Raw genomic sequence first — 21657 nt, forward strand, 5'->3', positions numbered from 1 at the left:
AAGCCAACCCTCCACCGCTACCAGGTAAAGCATCCTCAGGCTATTGGTCTCTTAAGTTCGCCTCAAGCGTTTGAAGTGCCTTGAAGGGAATCGAACCCGTGACCTCACCTTCATTGAAAGTGTTGGTGGTCATCCAACCTGGATGGTTCAAGCAAACTTTTATTCAAATCACAACTTTAGACAACCCTAACCTAAATACAAAGTTACAAAGATATAGTGACATAATACAGAACCCAAAACACTCAGAAATACTCACAGATCATCATTTACAATGACCTTAAACTCTCAACAAACAAATTAGGTTTTCAAAAAGTAAAGAGATGATCGGCTAGAATAAATTTAGGTGGTGATGAAATTATATATATATATATATATATATATATATATATATATATATATATATATATATATATATATATATATATATATGAAGAGTAAACACCACATTACGACATCTATCTTTCAACAATGACAAACAACACTCTTCGACTTTCTTTATCTTTCTAACAGCAACCCTCCAACATCCGCAATGCACACATTCAACTTGAAATAAACTAGATATTCCAACATAAGTCATGACAAACAAATTTATCAAAAACAAGTTTGCAATTATCTCTAGTACTATATTTTAACAGAATTTCTCCATCTATGTGATTCCTATGGATAATTTGTTTGACCAGAACTTAATTTCCACTCATATATAATCTCAAATGAGACATGCCACATAAATTGACAACACAACAAGTACAACAATCGTTTTGCTAATCGTGTACCGATCGATCTACACCTACGAACATGTCCATCATCCATAACTTAGTTAACTGGGTGAATCAACTCGAGAAGAGCCATTGTCCTTAAGCGCAACCTTTCCCCTTTGACTCATCTCCCAAACGTGCTCTCTCACAGCTCTCCCTTTCTCACCTTCCATCAACTCCCTCATCGCCCCCTCAACAACCTCGGATGTCACAAAACCATTCGCATACATTTCCAATTTTAGCGCCACTTTCATTTCTTCAACCAAAACACCCTATTCATCTTCTGCTCAGCATATAATGGCATGCTACGATTGGCACCCCTGCAACCACCGCCTCAAGCGACGAGTTATCACAATGACTCACAAAATCACCTGTCGATTCATGACTAACTATCGCTGGCTGTGATTTATTTTTTTTAAATAGTGTTTTTTTAAAAATGTTTGCAAAAATAGAAATATGGGAAAAAGTTTTACAAAAATAGGAAAAACGGAGTTTGAAACTCCGATTTTAGTAAATCCGGAGTTTCAAACGCCGGATTTGGTCTTTTTCGCACATGTGGCACTTTAATTGATGTATTCTGGCACCGGAACCCTAAACCGAAGTTTGAAACTCCGAATTTGCTGGTAAAACTGGATTTTCAAACTCCGGTTTTACATCTGCAATAAAAAAAACTAAATTTATTGACTGATTCTTAGTCTTTTCACGCCCAGATTTGATAGGTTTTTACAGTTAATTATGCTACTTTTATCTTAAATCCAATAAGAATATCACAAACACAATATTATTATTAGTAATTTGCAATAAATTTTTTGAACAATACTTTTATTGATAACAATAACACGGTTACATTTTTTTCAAGCTTAAATATATAATTAAACTAAATTAGAAACAACACATGAAGTAGATGTAACACACTATTTACCACATGGAAGGGAAGAGCTTGTTGTTCACAATTGCTTAATTTTTGATTCCATTCCATTTTTCTTCCTCGCAAAGATACTCGAATTTTCCTTTAGCTTCATTCCAAAACATCACGCCCGAGTGTTCTACCGACATGTTTTCTCTGAGCCACTCAAACACCTTTGAAATTGTCATCTGACTAACATCAACATTTGAGAACTGCTTTCTAGACCACTCAGCGTAACGCGTGAATTTTGGTGAAAACTTACCATTCCAATAGACATCAATCTGAACAAGAATTGATGACATGTTTTCAATATGTTTTTGTCATATTCTGGTGGACTGCGCACAACCCATAAAAATCTCCGACCCCTTTTCTCTAACCCGATAGCTATTTCCTTCAACTGATGTTTCTTGAACACACTCATACTCCCAAAACATAAAAACACTACACTTTTACTCGGTTGTGAGTGAGCCATTGCAAGAACTCATTTTCATTTGAATTCACTTGATTACCACTAGCGATCAAAGGCCCAATTAGATAAATCGGCAGAGTTGGACCGTCAACGATGTATTTACCGTCTTTGAGCGTCTCAACAGCTCTTTCCTCTAATCCCACAAAGCTGTTTAGAACGATGCTAAACGATTTCGCTAAGTTACTGGAAGTGTTTATAAGGTTTTTGTATGGATTACTATCTCAATCAAATAAAACTTCTGACATATCATAATAAGGGATAGAAGGAACCCCAAGGATATCAAAATAAATATTTACGTCACCAATGTTATTGGACGTGTTCTTGTTGATGGTTGTGAGATAAAAGAACCCACAAAGGCTGGAAGCCCCGCTAGTATATAAGACCAATTTTAACCCTCCGTCACTTTTCATCCGAGGCGTTAGTTAATCGTTGCTCCATCCATCAATTAGGAAAGTGACGAATTTTTTGTGTCCGTGAGATTTTTCATAAACCAATCACTCATTTTCTAGATTTAATTATTATATATTTTTTATTATTGATTTATTTTTCCCATCCAATTTCCAATCAGAATTTATCACATCACCCTAATCAATATTTGACAAAAAAAACTGACACAACGGTTAAAAATGTGAGTGCCATATCACATGCAGTTTTTACTTTTTAGCAAAAAAGTGCACAACTACTTGTGATGTCACATACAATGTTGGGAATGGTCCAAGTAGTTACTAGGTAAGTGAAGAGATGTAGAGACTTGAAACACAAAATTCGAGAAAAAATCAAGGTAAACAGCTTTGATGGTTGATATCTTTGAGATGAATACGAGTGTTTTGCGGACAATTGGGTTGTAAAGCTTTGGTATTTCAAATTCATTATGAGAACATTGATCATTTAATCATTTTGATTATATTTATTTAACAAGCTTCGATTTCTCTGATTCAAAAGGCCAAACATTTATAACTTGAAAATCTACCAATTCAATACTTACTCAAATTTTACAAGGGGCGTGACCTCTCCTAGCGCCTGTTAAGACCCACGTTAAGACACACTTAAAATCGTTTGATACAAATTGATGTGATATGTCTAATTCTTTAGATTTTTTTATTTGAAAAGCAACAATTATATTAAAAGATCAATCACAATGTACAACTCGAGAGTTTTATGCTAACTAAACAAGCCGTTAAGCCAACATACATCAAATGCACACGAAATTTACATAACAAAAGATTGAGGGTTGTGTAGCCAAGTATGCCAATCAAGATGAAGTGACTTGCTTCTTTTCCCAATCCACTCGAAAGCCTTGAGTTGAATCTCACATAATGCTACCGGTGTAGAGACCCGTCCTAATTCATCCGGACGAAGTCCATATCGATTACAAACGATTCACAACAGTTGATTACATCGCGAGGTAATTGACCTCTATATGATAAATTTTACAAACATTGCATTCGTTTTTAAAAGACAAACTTTCGTTACATCGACAGTTGACAGGCATGTAAAGCATTTCATAATATATCCAAATATAATTGACTTAATAATAATCTTGATGAACTCAACGACTCGAATGCAACATCTTTTGAAATATGTCATGAATGACTCCAAGTAATATCTCTAATATAAGCAAATGCACAGCGGAAGATTTCTTTCGTACCTGAGAATAAACATGCTTTAAAGTGTCAACCAAAAGGTTGGTGAGTTCATTAGTTTATCATAAAGAATCATTTCATAATTTTAATAGACCACAAGATTTCATACTTCCATTTCTCATAATCATACGTCCCATGCATAGAGACAAAAATATCATTCATATGGATTGAACACCTGGTAACCGACATTCACAATATGCATTTAAGAATATCCCCATCATTCCGGGATCCTCCTTCGGACATGATATAAATTTCGAAGTACTAAAGCATCCGGTACTTTGGATGGGGCTTGTTGGACCCGATAGATCTATCTTTAGGATTCGCGTCAATTAGGGTGTCTGTTCCCTAATTCTTAGATTACCAGACTTAATAAAAAGGGGCATATTCGATTTCGATCATTCAACCATATAATGTAGTTTCGATTACTTGTATCTATTTCGTAAAACATTTATAAAAGCAGCGCATGTATTCTCAGCCCCAAAAATATATATTGCAAAAGCATTTAAAAAGGGAGCAAATGAAAACTCACCATACTGTATTTTGTAGTAAAAATACATATGACGTCATTGAACAATTATAGGGTTGGCCTCGGATTCACGAACCTATATCAAGTATATATATTAACACCTATAATTGTAATTCAAGCAACTTTATATTTATTTTGTTATGTTTTAAGATTTATATTCTTATATATAATTTTATAATATGTTGTTATACTTATTTGATATATACAATTCAATTAACATTATAATATTGTATTAGTTAAAACATAATTTCATATAATATTAGTATATTTATATAATAAATATATTTAGTGTACAAAATATTTATTTGTTAGAATAATAGTTTTGAAAATATTGATTTACTAATAATAATAATAATAATAATAATAATAATAATAATAATAATAATAATAATAATAATAATAATCATAATAATAATTTTACTACTACTGTTAATCTTAATAAGAGGACTAACTTTAATTAATAATAATGATAATAATAATAATAATAATAATGATAATAATGATAATGATAATAATAATAACAAAAATAATAAATGTGCTACCTTAATGAAACAAGCTCCAAAAATACAAAAACAACCGCCATTGCACGGGCTCGAACCCGCGACCTCTCGGTAATCACCAAACACGCCTAACCAATGTTCTGTCTATTTCATTCCAGATTTAATTAATACCGGAATTCTTTTAATTCATTATTCGGCCCAACATAGACTAAAGATCTCGGCCAATGTTTATCTAGCCCGATAGACAAACGAAGCCCAACAGTTTCTGTTGCTAATATATAAAAAATAAAAACGTGGCCTGGTTTCGAACTTGTGACCTCTCGATTAACTCAACATTCTCCAAACCATAGCTCTGCTTGTTACACATATGTAATACCTCACACATCTTATTTATTTATCAAACATATGAACCGATTTTCATTCATTGGCCACGCATCATCCTCACCTCATCCCCATGTAATTTTCCATAATCAAAATCATGAAAGACAGCCTAGCATACCAACTTTTACTTTAATAATGCTTCGATTAAATGAGTAAATATTAAAGTATGATCACATGTATCATAAACTTTAAGTTTATACAGAGTATATCATATTCTTAATCATTAACCTAATCCTCTATTGTCTTCCATTCACGATCATCATCACCATGAAACATCATCCTTCTTAATTAGGATCGACATAAAATAATATCACGTACTTATAACATTTTCGTTTATACCTGAATAGGAACAGAAGAGAACTTTCGACAAGTAATTTTTGTGTTGGGTTTCGTTGGAACAGCATTCAGAAAGAAAAAAAAAATGTCTTAATGGGTTTCGATGATTGTCACTTGGTCTGTTTGGAACAGAAAGATGAAACAAGCTAGCGTGATATTTTAACTGTTGGGTGATATAAAGAATATCATAGTTGTAGCAAACAAAAACACATAGGTGATGATGGGTTTAAAATTAGAAATAGATAGTAGTTGCAACGGGTTACCATTTGTTGATCATCATCGAGTTATTTTCCTTGTTGTTTAAACAGAAAACAAAGCAGAAAATCAACAGGTTTTGTAGTAGCTGTGAAATTGATGACGGTTTAGTTAGATGGTTCTTGGATGTAACAAAAGCACAAGATGGTGGTGGTAGGTTGTCTAGTGGTGGCTCGTGGTGATAGGATGAAGATGGTGGGTGGTTTAAGGTGTTGAAGGTGGAGTATCATGATGGTTTCATGATCTAGGATTTTAGAGAGAGTAGAGAGTGTGAGTGGGATAATGGTGTCGTGGGATGACGGTTATAATGATGATGATGGCCGGAGTCCGACGGTGGTTGAAGGTGGCCGTGACTTTTCAAGGTGAAGGGTGGTGATGAAAGATAATAGTGGTGAGTTTATGAAGAGGAAGTAAGATGAAGTTTTTTTAATAAGTTTTAGGATAGATAAATATTAGGATAGATTCTTTAATCAATAGGAAGAAGACAGAAGTACACAATGAAAGAAAGAAAATAAAGTAGATGTTGATGCATAATGATTTTGTTTGCATTCTATATTAATTTGGACGGTTAACAACTAAAGGCAGAAAATTCAATCAAAGAATTAAAAATATAAAGCAACTCTCTTACTTTCAATTGATGGTACGATTGTAAACGAGTTTTGAAGACAAAAACAAAATCATCTATAGTTTAGATAGATATGTGTAACTGAATCTGATTCTAATTTTGTACGTAAGATATTTTCAACTATTATTGATAATTAATAATTATAAGTTTATTAATAATAATCTAAATATAAATAATAATATAATATTAATAATAAAGGAAATAATAATAATAAATAAATAATAAAGATGATAACAATATTCTTAATTCTAATAAATATATAAATAATAATAATAAATAATAATGATTCTAATAATCATAAAAATGAGAGTTTTTATATGTTTACAGATAATATTCATACTAAAATGATAACATTTATTTAATATCCATATGTTTTATATATATATATATATATATATATATATATATATATATATATATATATATATATATATATATATATATACACACACACATACATATCTATTTACAAATAGTTGTTCGTGAATCGTCGGGAATGGTCGAAGGTCAATTGAATATATGAAACTGTTCAAACTTTTTGAGACTTTAACATTACAGGCTTCGCTTATCATGTCGATCTTATATAAAGATTAAATTTAAATTTGGTTGGAAATTCCCGGGTCATCACAGTACCTACCCGTTAAAGAAATTTCGTCACGAAATTTGAGTGAGGTGGTCATGGCTAACAATAAAAGTGTTTTCATGACGAATATGAGTCAATAATTAAAGTTTTATCACCATCAGGTGATTTGAATAAAACAACTCAATTATTCGAAGCGTACGAGTGAAATTATCACAAAAGATTGAAATAGGATAAGTAAAGATTCGTCGTAACTTTTGACAGAGTCGGGGTTGAATTTTGAAAGTAAGATACATCTTAACTTTTGATGTAGTCACGATTGAATTTAGAAAACAGGATGCGTCTTAACATTTGACGTTGTTTTGGTAGAATTCCGGAATTTAAGGGATTTGAAGAAAATCTTCGAACTCTAAAAGATTTGATTCTCCTGCGAATAAGGAAATTTAGATTTCTATAATTAAATGCGGTGATCTGCCTCGATTCCTCTGTCTGATATGTTCACTATAAATTTTTAGCTTTTCCGTTCCATTAATTTTTCACCACTTCAATACTCAATTCCCAAATTCAAAAGGTAGTGAAAATGCTTAATCCAGCTCTGATTCTTGTCCTTATCCTGATTATCGCAACAATCATTCTCCTTTTCCAACTTCCACCGGAGGAATCCGTTTATTTCTACTATGATTTAGGGATTATTGTATTTATAATCCTCCCGTGTCTTTATATTGCTATACGCACTGATATCCACGATTTGTAATTTCGGTGTTGTTGTTGGGCTTTATATTTTCTCTTATATTTTGGAGCCCTTTGCCTTTTTATTATCCGCCCGACCTCTAGTAAAGCGAGTAACGGTCCAGAATTCGTAAGTATGGAATTTTGAATAAACATCATGTTCTAAATAAGAACTAATGTATTAGCACGATTTGATTTATCAAATTACCAGAATCACTGAGAATAGAACTATCAAGAATATACTTTCTTGATATGTTCAGAAGTTAAGCATAATGAAAGAGTTATGTAACATGGCACGTGATGACGTTAGGATCTGTGAATCATCATGTCCCATTAGAAACTCAGCATGACTTACTGTAATATAATCACGTTGATCAAGTGTCATTATATTATACTAACTCATGCATCAGTTCCCAATATTACTTCAATTACATTCATATTTTAATCTCGAAAGTTTACAGAATATAGAAACTAACAGTTTCTATATGATGTAACACTGATAGCACGAAGAGATTAATGATTTCAGATAAGAATAGTTATAAAAATATCTTCAGAAATATGGAGGATATTTATAATGAAAGATACGATAATATCTTTGAATATCTAAGATCAGAGAATGATGGAGACTATTGTTTGCAAGGGTTTAGAGTAACGAGCAAGATATTCGCTAAAGACTTCAGCAGACATTGAATCATTTAGATTCTTTGAAGTCAAACTTATTCTTTGTGATTTGTCCACGGCTTTCTTCATAGTTTCGCATAATCTGCTTTTCGGTACCAAATTTTCTATTGAGTGTTTCCAATATAATGATACACAGGAAACACGAAGAGGTATAAAATTTCGGGCGAGAATATTTATGAAAATATCCTCATAAATATCGAAGATATTGATGATGATATTTTGGAATTTCTAAGTTCGATGGTTGATGGATAAAGATTTTCTGCCAGATTTTAACATGACTTCTGAGCAAAATAATCTCTAAAGATTTCATCGGATTCAGAATTACCTGGATTCTTTGAATATAGGGTTTGGTCCTTGTATTTGTCCTTGGTCCCCTTCGTGGTTAGCTCAATCCGTTTTCCAATTCCAACTTTTCTGATCTTTTCCAACATACTATTCTTTATCATCAAACTTCCGATGATTAAGGTTGTTTACGGTTATCTATGATTTCTGCTGCTTCATTCAACTTTTTCAACATTCATAGTATTGATTTGTGACTGAGTGCTTTTCAGAATTTCAGAATGAGAGATCATAGTTCTAAGAGATAAATGTTATATGGATACATATAACTGTTGATGTGGAAACGTTGCGAGACTCAAAATACAAATTTGCTGATTCCCAGTAATTGGTATGGCAGTTCTCGTTACAAGATGCGGATGAGTATATGATAGGGTTTCAATGAATAAATATAATGATTTGTCAGAGAGATTTAAGCCAAAAAAAAAAAAAACAACGAGGCTGCTGGTACGTCTTCTGGTAATATGGTGGAATATAAAAGAATTCTCCGTTATAAAAAGGGTAATTGTATATATCAGGATTATAGTAAGGCTACTTCGAATGAAAAGTCGAAGTTGACTTGCTGGAGCTGTGACAAAATTGGCTACTTTGAAAAGGGATCGCAAAGTTATTTTTGCTAATAAATGCCAAAGGATCTGATGCGGCTACGTGTTAAACTTTTACTTAGTTGCCGAGAGTTTCTCAGGTGCATAACTATATGCATAAACCTTTCCTTCCGTAGATGAAGTGCGGTTGATTCATCCTATCGATTGAGGTGTTTTCAAGAATCATGAAAGGTTTGAACGCAGATTGTAATCGTCAAGATACAGATGAGGTTTAAGATGAGATCAAGTGGCAAACATGAAGATATATTTAGTTTCATATGTTATAATCAATATTTTAATTCATTTTAATTATCCAATGTCGACAGTCCATATTTGATAGTCCACAATTAACAGTCCGATAATACATATATAGCTTAATATATAAAATTCGAATTAATTAATACGTATCGGGACCCGTGTACATGTCTCAGACTCGATCACAACTCAAAGTATATATATTATTATAGAATCAACCTCAACCCTGTATAGAGAACTCGATCATTACTGCATATAGAGTGTCTATGGTGATTCCAAATAATATATATAGATGCATCGATATGATATGTCAAAACCTTGTATACGTGTCCCGATATTTAAAGTGCGTAAAATAAATAACAGGAATTAAATAACGATAACTAAAGTGCGTAAAGTAAATAACAGAAATTAGATGACAATAAATAAAATTGCGGGAATGTAAATTGCGTTAATTAAATTGCAATAAATAAAATACGATAAATAGAATGTAATCAGTTAGCTAGGAACAGTTAGCTGGAACAGTTAGCATGGTTTCTTAACAAAATTCCATATTGTTAATTAGTCTGTTTCTAATCAATTTTTATTGTGTCCATTATTTCTTCATTATGCCACTTGTTGGATTCTGGTAAGTAAAAATCCAAATATGAAATTGAATTTGAATGAAAATGGTTATTCTGTGGTGAACGGATTCGTATATCGATAGATGTAGGTAGGATGGTAATCGACCGTTGAATCAGATTCGAAGACTGTACAATGTAACTTATTAATGTGAAATCTTAAATATTTCCCGGGTATTACCTACCCGTTAAAATATTTTTACCATTAACAGTTTGTACGAAAGAATTTTTAATCACAATCTTTATGAAAATATATTTACATATATATTTTCTTCAGATGTAATTATGGATTTAATGAGTCAATGTGATATTAAACTCATCAGATTTACGATTAGAACTATGATACATAATCTCTAAAACATTAGAGTTTACATAATCGTCATGTCGAACGAATATAAATGATGTAGAATGATTTGTGGAACGATAATTATACTCGAGGTACAGAATGAGATGTTGAGGCATGGATTGTTGAAACTTGGGTTGTTGGTGGTACTGGTGCCATTGGTACTAAGGCTGGTGATGTTACTGGTGTTGGTGATACCGTTGATGATTGCAAATTGTATACCGTGCTCTCTAAAGTTAAACTCGAGCTCGGAGTTCTCTAACTTCTTCTACTAACCCGAGTTGTTTAGCAATGTGAGGTAGAGGTCGGATATCTTCTCTAGTTCCATTAATGGTAGTTTCAAGATGAAAAATTCTTGCAAATAGGGTATAAACGGTATTGCGAACGGGTTCGCCGGTGAGCGGGTCAAGTACTCCAAGGTTAGGTGGTAGATTTGATTCATGATATGGAGTACCTTCTTCCTTTCTCCATAGGGTGAGTATGTCGCGAACCCATCCCCATTTTCTCCAGTAATCACGGTAGTTGATTGGTTGGTGTGCTCCTGTCACCCTGTCTTCGGAGTCAGAGGAACTTGGTCGATTCGTAGAGGCCATCTTAAACGATCTCAGGAAAGATTTTTGGTATGAAGAGTTTAGTGGCATCAATTGATAGTTAGATGGTATTCTTAATGCATAATTTGCATAGATATATATAGTACCAGGATCCCTTAAATTAAGGAGAAATTTACGAGAGATATCAGGCAAGGTCTACAGTAACAGATACACTAAGATATGAATTGTCAGATACGCTAAGATATGAATTTTTGTCTATACACTATTCATGCAGTCAATGCAGTAAAATGTGTCTAGACTAAGAATAATGAGTAGGTAATTTCCTAAGGATGATAAGCAGATGTTTTCCGATAAAAATGATAAGCAAAACTTTTGACATGCAGACACGGTCGAAGTCCAGACTTACTAATGCATCCTAACGACTATCAGTTAGGCACGCTAATGTAAGACCTGGTTCGCTAAGACCACCGCTCTGATACCAGCTGTAGAGACCCGTCCTAATCCATCCGGACGAAGTCCATATCGATTACAAACGATTCACAACAGTTGATTACATCGCGAGGTAATTGACCTCTATATGATAAATTTTACAAACATTGCATTCGTTTTTAAAAGACAAACTTTCGTTACATCGACAGTTGACAGGCATGTAAAGCATTTCATAATATATCCAAATATAATTGACTTAATAATAATCTTGATGAACTCAACGATTTGAATGCAACATCTTTTGAAATATGTCATGAATGACTCCAAGTAATATCTCTAATATAAGCAAATGCACAGCGGAAGATTTCTTTCGTACCTGAGAATAAACATGCTTTAAAGTGTTAACCAAAAGGTTGGTGAGTTCATTAGTTTATCATAAAGAATCATTTCATAATTTTAATAGACCACAAGATTTCATACTTCCATTTCTCATAATCATACGTCCCATGCATAGAGACAAAAATATCATTCATATGGATTGAACACCTGGTAACCGACATTCACAATATGCATTTAAGAATATCCCCATCATTCCGGGATCCTCCTTCGGACATGATATAAATTTCAAAGTACTAAAGCATCCGGTACTTTGGATGGGGCTTGTTGGACCCGATAGATCTATCTTTAGGATTCGCGTCAATTAGGGTGTCTGTTCCCTAATTCTTAGATTACCAGACTTAATAAAAAGGGGCATATTCAATTTCGATCATTCAACCATATAATGTAGTTTCGATTACTTGTGTCTATTTCGTAAAACATTTATAAAAGCAGCGCATGTATTCTCAGTCCCAAAAATATATATTGCAAAAGCATTTAAAAAGGGAGCAAATGAAAACTCACCATACTGTATTTTGTAGTAAAAATACATATGACGTCATTGAACAATTATAGGGTTGGCCTCGGATTCACGAACCTATATCAAGTATATATATTAACACCTATAATTGTAATTCAAGCAACTTTATATTTATTTTGTTATGTTTTAAGATTTATATTCTTATATATAATTTTATAATATGTTGTTATACTTATTTGATATATACAATTCAATTAACATTATAATATTGTATTAGTTAAAACATAATTTCATATAATATTAGTATATTTATATAATAAATATATTTAGTGTACAAAATATTTATTTGTTAGAATAATAGTTTTGAAAATATTGATTTACTAATAATAATAATAATAATAATAATAATAATAATAATAATAATAATAATAATCATAATAATAATCATAATAATAATTTTACTACTACTGTTAATCTTAATAAGAGGACTAACTTTAATTAATAATAATGATAATAATAATAATAATAATAATGATAATAATGATAATGATAATAATAATAACAAAAATAATAAATGTGCTACCTTAATGAAACAAGCTCCAAAAATACAAAAACAACCGCCATTGCACGGGCTCGAACCCGCGACCTCTCGGTAATCACCAAACACGCCTAACCAATGTTCTGTCTATTTCATTCCAGATTTAATTAATACCGGAATTCTTTTAATTCATTATTCGGCCCAACATAGACTAAAGATCTCGGCCCAATGTTTATCTAGCCCAATAGACAAACGAAGCCCAACAGTTTCTGTTGCTAATATATAAAAAATAAAAATGTGGCCTGGTTTCGAACTTGTGACCTCTCGATTAACTCAACATTCTCCAAACCATAGCTCTGCTTGTTACACATATGTAATACCTCACACATCTTATTTATTTATCAAACATATGAACCGATTTTCATTCATTGGCCACGCATCATCCACACCTCATCCCCATGTAATTTTCCATAATCAAAATCATGAAAGACAGCCTAGCATACCAACTTTTACTTTAATAATGCTTCGATTAAATGAGTAAATATTAAAGTATGATCACATGTATCATCAACTTTAAGTTTATACAGAGTATATCATATTCTTAATCATTAACCTAATCCTCTATTGTCTTCCATTCACGATCATCATCACCATGAAACATCATCCTTCTTAATTAGGATCGACATAAAATAATATCACGTACTTATAACGTTTTCGTTTATACCTGAATAGGAACAGAAGAGAACTTTCGACAAGTAATTTTTGTGTTGGGTTTCGTTGGAACAGCATTCAGAAAGAAAAAAAAATGTCTTAATGGGTTTCGATGATTGTCACTTGGTCTGTTTGGAACAGAAAGATGAAACAAGCTAGCGTGATATTTTAACTGTTGGGTGATATAAAGAATATCATAGTTGTAGCAAACAAAAACACATAGGTGATGATGGGTTTAAAATTAGAAATAGATAGTAGTTGCAACGGGTTACCATTTGTTGATCATCATCGAGTTATTTTCCTTGTTGTTTAAACAGAAAACAAAGCAGAAAATCAACAGGTTTTGTAGTAGCTGTGAAATTGATGACGGTTTAGTTAGATGGTTCTCGGATGTAACAAAAGCACAAGATGGTGGTGGTAGGTTGTCTAGTGGTGGCTCGTGGTGATAGTATGAAGATGGTGGGTGGTTTAAGGTGTTGAAGGTGGAGTATCATGATGGTTTCATGATCTAGGATTTTAGAGAGAGTAGAGAGTGTGAGTGGGATAATGGTGTCGTGGGATGACGGTTATAATGATGATGATGGCCGGAGTCCGACGGTGGTTGAAGGTGGCCGTGACTTTTCAAGGTGAAGGGTGGTGGTGAAAGATAATAGTGGTGAGTTTATGAAGAGGAAGTAAGATGAAGTTTTTTTAATAAGTTTTAGGATAGATAAATATTAGGATAGATTCTTTAATTAATAGGAAGAAGACAGAAGTACACAATGAAAGAAAGAAAATAAAGCAGATGTTGATGCATAATGATTTTGTTTGCATTCTATATTGATTTGGACGGTTAACAACTAAAGGCAGAAAATTCAATCAAAGAATTAAAAATATAAAGCAACTCTCTTACTTTCAATTGATGGTACGATTGTAAACGAGTTTTGAAGACAAAAATAAAATCATCTATAGTTTAGATAGATATGTGTAACTGAATCTGATTCTAATTTTGTACGTAAGATATTTTCAACTATTATTGATAATTAATAATTATAAGTTTATTAATAATAATCTAAATACAAATAATAATATAATATTAATAATATTAATAATAAAGGTAATAATAATAATAAATAAATTAATAAAGATGATAACAATATTCTTAATTCTAATAAATATATAAATAATAATAATAAATAATAATGATTCTAATAATCATAAAAATGAGAGTTTTTATATGTTTACAGATAATATTCATACTAAAATGATAACATTTATTTAATATCCATATGTTTTATATATATATATATATATATATATATATATATATATATATATATATACACACACACACACACATATCTATTTACAAATAGTTGTTCGTGAATCGTCGGGAATGGTCGAAGGTCAATTGAATATATGAAACTGTTCAAACTTTTTGAGACTTTAACATTACAGGCTTCGCTTATCATGTCGATCTTATATAAAGATTAAATTTAAATTTCGTTGGAAATTCCCGGGTCATCACAACCGGGGTTGTCCAACCTTTTTTATTAAAGACCACTTGATTCCGGTTCCACCATATGAGATAACAACACGACCATAGAACCGCTTGCCATATCTTGGAACCTAAATCCGACATATTCCCGATTGTAGATCCTTGAAAGATCTCACACAAACTAGCCGACGAAACACATTAAATCCCCACCATTTGAATATCTTTTCCCAAATATCAAAGACTTTTTTACAAAAGAGCAAGGCATGGTCAACCGATTCCACCCCATCGTCACAAAGAGGGCAACGAACGGAGTGAAGATCAATCCCATGCTTGTCTAACTCAATAAAAGTTGGGATACGTTTTTTCCTCGACCTCCATATGAGGAGCTCGAATTTTTTGGGGACAAAATTATTTCTCAAAGTTTCCACCATATTAGAACCAACATTTAACAACTTTGAATCAATCAAATGAGTAAGTCGTTTTGTTGTGAATTCCCCATTGTTCACACCTTGCCATTGCCATGAGTCTTGCTTATCCGGAGCCAAAGTGCACGAGTTGAGGTCGGATACAAGCATCACGAGGTCAGCCCCTGTTCGGCCCCTCGAAATACGACTCCAATCCCAACTCCCGCACCATGAAGAGCCATTCCAAACCCATCTATCCGCAACCATAGCATTTGAGTTTGATTCTAACTTGAATAATCTCTTGTATTTGTCGCACAATTTTATCCCGTCCACCCATACATCATGCCAAAAGGAAGTGCTCGAGCCATTACCAACAACTTTGACGAAAGACTTTGTAAAAGGAACTCCCGTATCATCGTTCTTTGCACCTGTTTTGATAATGTTCATCAAAGTAGAATTATATGTAATTTTGTCAAGAACGCCCAACCCACCCGATGACCCATAAATGCTCGAAATAACTTTGACCCACAAGGAGGAAGTTTCGGTTTTAAACCTCCACCACCACTTGCCGATCAAAGCTAGATTTTTGCTTTTCAAAGAACCCAAACCAAGCCCACCCTCCCCATAAGGTAAGAGCACCTCATCCCATTTAACCCAAGCAATTTTTGAAGTATTTCCCGACCCGCCCAAAAAAAAGAACGTCTCACACTTTCAAGTTTGTTTAACACACATGGCGGGGCATGGTAGAGCGAGAAAAAGTACAACGGGAGGCTATTAAGCACCGATTTAACAAGAGTCACACGACCACCAAAAGACACCAAACGCGCTTTCCAATCCGATAGACGTTTTTCAAATTTATTAATAACCGGCATCCAACTACTCATCTTATTCATATTCTCACCAATGGGAAGACTGAGGTAACTAAAGGGAACCGAACCAATTTTGCAATCATAACACTTGGCCACAAAAGAAACCTCTTGATGATCCACACCCAATCCAAAAAAACTACTTTTTCCATAATTAATCTTTAGACCCGAAGTTAGCTCGAAGCATTTTAGAAGTTTCATGAGGTTTCGAATATTATGTGGGTTTCACTCACCAAAGAAAATTGTATCATCCGCATATTGGAGATGTGAGATACAAACTTTATCTTTACCGATTTCAACTCCCGAGAAACGATTGTTACAAACGGCCATTTTTGTTAAAGCATTCAAACCTTCGGCGGCAATAATGAAAAGAAAAGGAGAAAGCGGATCTCCTTGACGAACACCTCGACCAAGATTAAATTCTAAAGTTGGGGAGCCATTAACAAGAATGGAGATTGTTGCGGATTTAAGGCAAGCAAGGATCCATTGTCGCCATTTTGACCCAAGTCCCAAGATACCCATTACCTCCATGAGAAATTCCCAACTCAAACTATCAAACGCTTTCTCGAAGTCGACCTTAAAGATGAGACACTTCGACTTTTTTCTCTTTACATACTCAATAATTTCATTTGCGATTAAAACCCCGTCCAAGATATTTCTTCCCTTTATGAACGCGCTTTGCTCGGTCCCAACTAAAGATGGAATCACTTTTCTAAGTCGGTTAGAGAGCAACTTAGCCACAATCTTGTAGTAACTACTGATTAGGCTAATATGGCGATATTCATTTAAGGAAGTCGGATCCGTGACTTTCGGCACAAGCGTAATAAATGAAGCTTTACAAACGTTGGATAGCACTTATTAAATCACCCTTGATTATGTCCCAATATTTTTTGTAGAAGCTTAAGTTGAATCCTTCGGGACCCGGCACTTTTGTACCCCCACACTCTTTTATTGCTGCCCAAATTTCATCTTTACAGAATGGTAGCTCGAGGTTGTTTGCTTCAGTGTTTCTAAGTCGCAACAAATCAGGACCAACAGTACGCGTGTCAAACAAAACAGGCCGAGCAGGCCCATCACCTCTCGGGTCAGATCGAGCAGATTGAACAGGTCCATCAGGCCCATGAGTGTGCAGGCCAGCAGTGCAGTTACAGAGGTTAGGCCTCACGAAATGACAATTGGGACAGTCTGTTGGGCCTTCATATGTGCCAGGCGCAATCCACTTCACCACGCGTGGTCTTTCGGCCTCTTTTGATTCGAAAATAGATTGGAAGTAATTTTTGACCTCTTCCTTTACCTCACTTGGGTTTTCATTCCACCTTCCATCAATGTTAAGGCCACGGAAGTTGCATTTGTTGTACTTCCTTTTGATAGAAGCGTGAAAAAACTTAGAATTCTCGTCACCTTCCGTAATCCATCGGTTTTTCGCCTTTTGCTTCAACATATTGGTCTTAATATTTTCCTTTTCAAGCCAAGCCTTTCGATCATTCAACCATTCTTTCCTTTCACTATCATTCAAGGTACCACATTCCGCCTTTTTTTCTCAAGCATTCACCTTAACCAAGAGATCACCAATTTCCCCGTCTAGATTGCCAAATTCTATCCTACTCCAAACTCGGAGATCATATTTAACATTTTTAAGCTTATCTCTAAAAATACAATCAAGTCTCGAACTAGTAACCGGTTTTCCCTAAGCGTTTTTGATAATATCATCAACCCCTTCTTTTTTGAACCATTCGTTAAAGATCTTGAACGGCTTTGGGCCATAATCGATGAGTTTGTCTCTAAGAATTAATGGGCAATGGTCGGAGACATTTCTATCAAGTGGAAGGACCGAGAGGTCATTCCATAAATGGATAATTCATCATTCACCAAGAATCGATCTAGTTTACTAAACTTTTCCCCATCGTCACTAATTCTTGTGAATTTCCTACCATTAATTGGTGTTTCAATTAAATTGTTTCTTGCGATGAACTCATTGAATCTAGTTGCGCGAGCGTGGTTGAAAACACAATTTAATCTATCCGAACAATCCCTAACCTCATTAAAGTCCCCACACACCATCCACGCCGAATCAATGCCACTAATAATACTATCAAGACTACTCCACATACATTTCTTACTAGCATCGTCGTGGGGGCCATACACGTTAACAATAACCGACTCTTTCCCCGAAGCAACCCAATTCCCACGGATAGCCAAGAAGAAATCATTGGAGAGATAACTAGTAGCCACAAACACGTTAATATCCCAAACCAATAACAATCCCCCAGATTTCCCGACCACTTCTTTTTGCACAAAGTTACAATTATTATTGTCCCACAAGCAATGGACCCAACGATCACTTAGAAGTTTACACCTCGTTTCTTGTAAGGCGATTATATCTGGTTTCTCATTAAAGCAAATGCTCTTAACCCACCCGAATTTTCCTTTTACCCCGAGACCGCGAACATTTAGTGTTAATATCTTCATTAAAAAAGATACAGGAAACGAAAGGAGGGGGAGAGATCACTTACAGGGGGTTGAGAGGATTCCACCTCAACCCGAGATCATTACCAAACTCCTTAATCTCCTTACTGCTAATCGGATGGAAACCAATGCTTGAATTTGAAAGGCTGGGTTTTGAAGCTCTTTTCCTGTCGCCAGGTTTCGATCCACATCCCCTACATCTGTGTGTTTCATCTAGAGTGACGCCCTTCCTAGCCATATCTTTCATACGTTTAATTCTGGAGGAGGCTCTACAATTGTTTATTGCCTTCCAATAACAGATAGCACAGAATGAGATAGAAGAAGAAGAAGACCTATATGGTCGATTTGCATTGGGACGAGCACCAGGGATCTCAGTTGACACTTTACTTGAACGCAGATCATCTGTAGGCCTGTCAGAAGCACCCACATTTACCTGGGCTTGATTTGGGTTGTTTTCTGTCCCATCTTTATCCACATTATGATCTGTCTCACCAACGTTTGGGCTTGAATTATCCATTAGACCCACCATACAGTCATCTGCATTTTGTGAGTCCACATAAGGGCCCAAGTTGTTAGCAGGCCCATTAATGAACTCGTCACTATTGGGTCCATCATGATCGAGTCCATTAGCATTCTCCACTTTTTTCTCATCGTTACCCATGTAACCGTTTGAATTATCAATGTTGATTTGTTCACCCGAGTTAACCATATCTTCATTGTGGGACCCATTCGCATAATCATTAAAAGCCTTGGGACTCTTATACGCCGAAACCCTAGCATAGGGAGTAGGATCAGGCGTAGAGTTACACGAAGTCTCTGGGACAACATCATCGGAATTCACAAACAATTTGTCAAACCCCACACACCCAGACTGTTCATCTTCTGCCGTATATGCCACACCTGCCGGAGATTCATCAACTTTTCCGGTGACCGGAGAGTAACATCCAACTTCATTACCCATTGTACCACCATAACCCGCCGATGAGTTCGACATATTACCTGATTTCAGTTCGTCTTCCTCCTCACATAGATCAAGAAATTCATCTATATCACAAAGATCCTCTTCCTCAGTTGGGTAATATGAGTCATCATCTTCACTACCCAGGAAATCTTCTGACACGTTTTCATTTTCATTCTCGTCAGACTTGAAATCACATGGATTATTACTAAATCCACACCATTTTCTTTTCTCCTCACTAATGTTTATGAAGTACTCACGTGATTTATGGATTAGAACTATCGAATCTTTAACTTCATCAGGCTTATACAACTTCACATAAGCCCTTCCCCATTGTAATTTTTGGTTACCTTTAAGGGAGCAGTTTTCCATCTCGTAAACCACTCCCCACCAGTCTGCTATAGACATAAATGTTGTGTCCGTCCAACAATGAACCGACACCCCTTCGATCCTTAGCCAAACCATACGTCCCTCAGGCCAAGCATCATCTTCCCATTTTTGAATCTTATGAACCCATTTCCTCAGTGGGTGGGAGACATCCTTTATGATTGATTCAGCTTCTTCTGTTGATTTGAAGATAATAATAAGGTTAAGATTCCCCAATAACTTGAATTCAAGATTCCCAAACCCATCTTCTTTTGTGATGTTATGAAGGTTCCTTAGGATTTTAAGAGATTTAGCTTCGCATAGAATAGCAGATCTGAGGACATCTTTGTTGCAATTATCATCATCAATCTTAATCACCTTTTCGAACTTAGTACCTGGAACAGAAGAAGATTTTTTCTTATTGAGAACATTCCTTAAATCTTCACCATTGCACTCACACCGTTTCTTCTTTAGCATATCCCTCAGATCAGGTTTTTCGGATTCCCTATCAACCCTACACCCATCGTTGGCAGACCCATCTTTCCTACCGTTAACCACATCGTTAAAACTTCGACCATCCTGGAAACAATCATTCACCGGATCTCCCCTGTGAGTAGGGATTCCCGGAGCAGACTTGGGGCCAGAGTCAGGTTTAGGGTTTCTTGAGGTGGCCTTGAAAATCTTTATAAGTTCACCTTTGATTCTGACTGATTCCAAATCTTTTAAGAGACGATCGACATCCCTAACATCAGCGAAACGCACGAAAGCAAAACGTTGTCCGTTATGTAACCTTTTTGACGCGATGTACACATCCCTAACCGCACCATAGGGTTTGAATAGCTTCCAGAAATCTACCACATTCCAATCAATCGGAAAATTGAAAAACATGAATGACGTAAGTTGGTTGCCGTTTGAACTCCTGTAGAAACGTTGCCTGTAGTCATCACCGTTGTACCCCTTCCATTGCCCATTCGTGCCAGCCCTCTATCTCCAAACTTTCTCTCTTATTTCTCTCTCTACTCTCTCTCTCTCTCATCTCTCTTTCTGTCTAATTCTTTAGATTTAAAAATACATTAAATTGTAATTAAAGATATAAAAATTGACTGGATGAGATTATGGAAGCCAATACTAGATAACGTTGCTCCTAAACCATAGACAATGGGGCATTTGTGCCCTAAATGCCAAGAGGTGGAGAGAGACACGTTTGTAATTAGGCGTTTGTGAGAAAAAGCAAGTGGGTCGTTGGTAATTGAAACGGGGCACATATGAAGTGGTTTTAGAAATTAAATTATTTAAAAAAAAATTCTTTACTTTTCAACAACTTTCTACCCTAATTTTCAATTATATTTTACATCATCTAAAATTTTCATCAATCTTCTCAGAAACCAACCTTAAAGGTTTTTAAAACCAGTTTTTAAGGCTTTCGAAACCGGTTTGTATCCATAGGGGTTTATAAAGTGTAGACCGGTTTTACAACCGGTTCCGAAATTTGACTTTCGAAACCGGTTTTTTA

The 21657-nt window shown here is 34.7% G+C and overlaps 1 protein-coding gene and 1 pseudogene across 1 annotated transcript; both read right to left on the bottom strand.

Moving 5' to 3' along the window:
* Nucleotides 1-817: 817 nt before the first annotated feature.
* Nucleotides 818-3020, bottom strand: LOC139862094 (UDP-glycosyltransferase 88B1-like; annotated as a pseudogene).
* A 12195-nt stretch (nucleotides 3021-15215) lies between these two features.
* Nucleotides 15216-18823, bottom strand: LOC139862097 (uncharacterized). The gene is made up of 4 exons (XM_071850647.1): nucleotides 18392-18823; nucleotides 17291-17885; nucleotides 16588-17187; nucleotides 15216-15916 (listed from the first exon to the last, which is right to left on the bottom strand). The coding sequence occupies exons 1-4, from the start codon at nucleotides 18821-18823 to the stop codon at nucleotides 15216-15218; spliced, it is 2328 nt and encodes a 775-aa protein (XP_071706748.1).
* Nucleotides 18824-21657: the final 2834 nt, after the last annotated feature.

Source organism: Rutidosis leptorrhynchoides, chromosome 8 (genome assembly GCF_046630445.1).
Source record: "Rutidosis leptorrhynchoides isolate AG116_Rl617_1_P2 chromosome 8, CSIRO_AGI_Rlap_v1, whole genome shotgun sequence".
NCBI lineage: Eukaryota > Viridiplantae > Streptophyta > Magnoliopsida > Asterales > Asteraceae > Rutidosis > Rutidosis leptorrhynchoides.

Coding starts and splice junctions, on each gene's coding strand:
- LOC139862097 (XM_071850647.1), bottom strand. CDS start 18,823: ATGAAGATATTAACACTAAATGTTCGCGGTCTCGGGGTAAAAGGAAAA. Junction 17,188..17,290: donor AGCAATAAAAGAGTGTGGGG/GTACAAAAGTGC, acceptor ACGTTTGTAAAG/CTTCATTTATTACGCTTGTG. Junction 15,917..16,587: donor GGATGATACAATTTTCTTTG/GTGAGTGAAACC, acceptor TTATCAAAACAG/GTGCAAAGAACGATGATACG.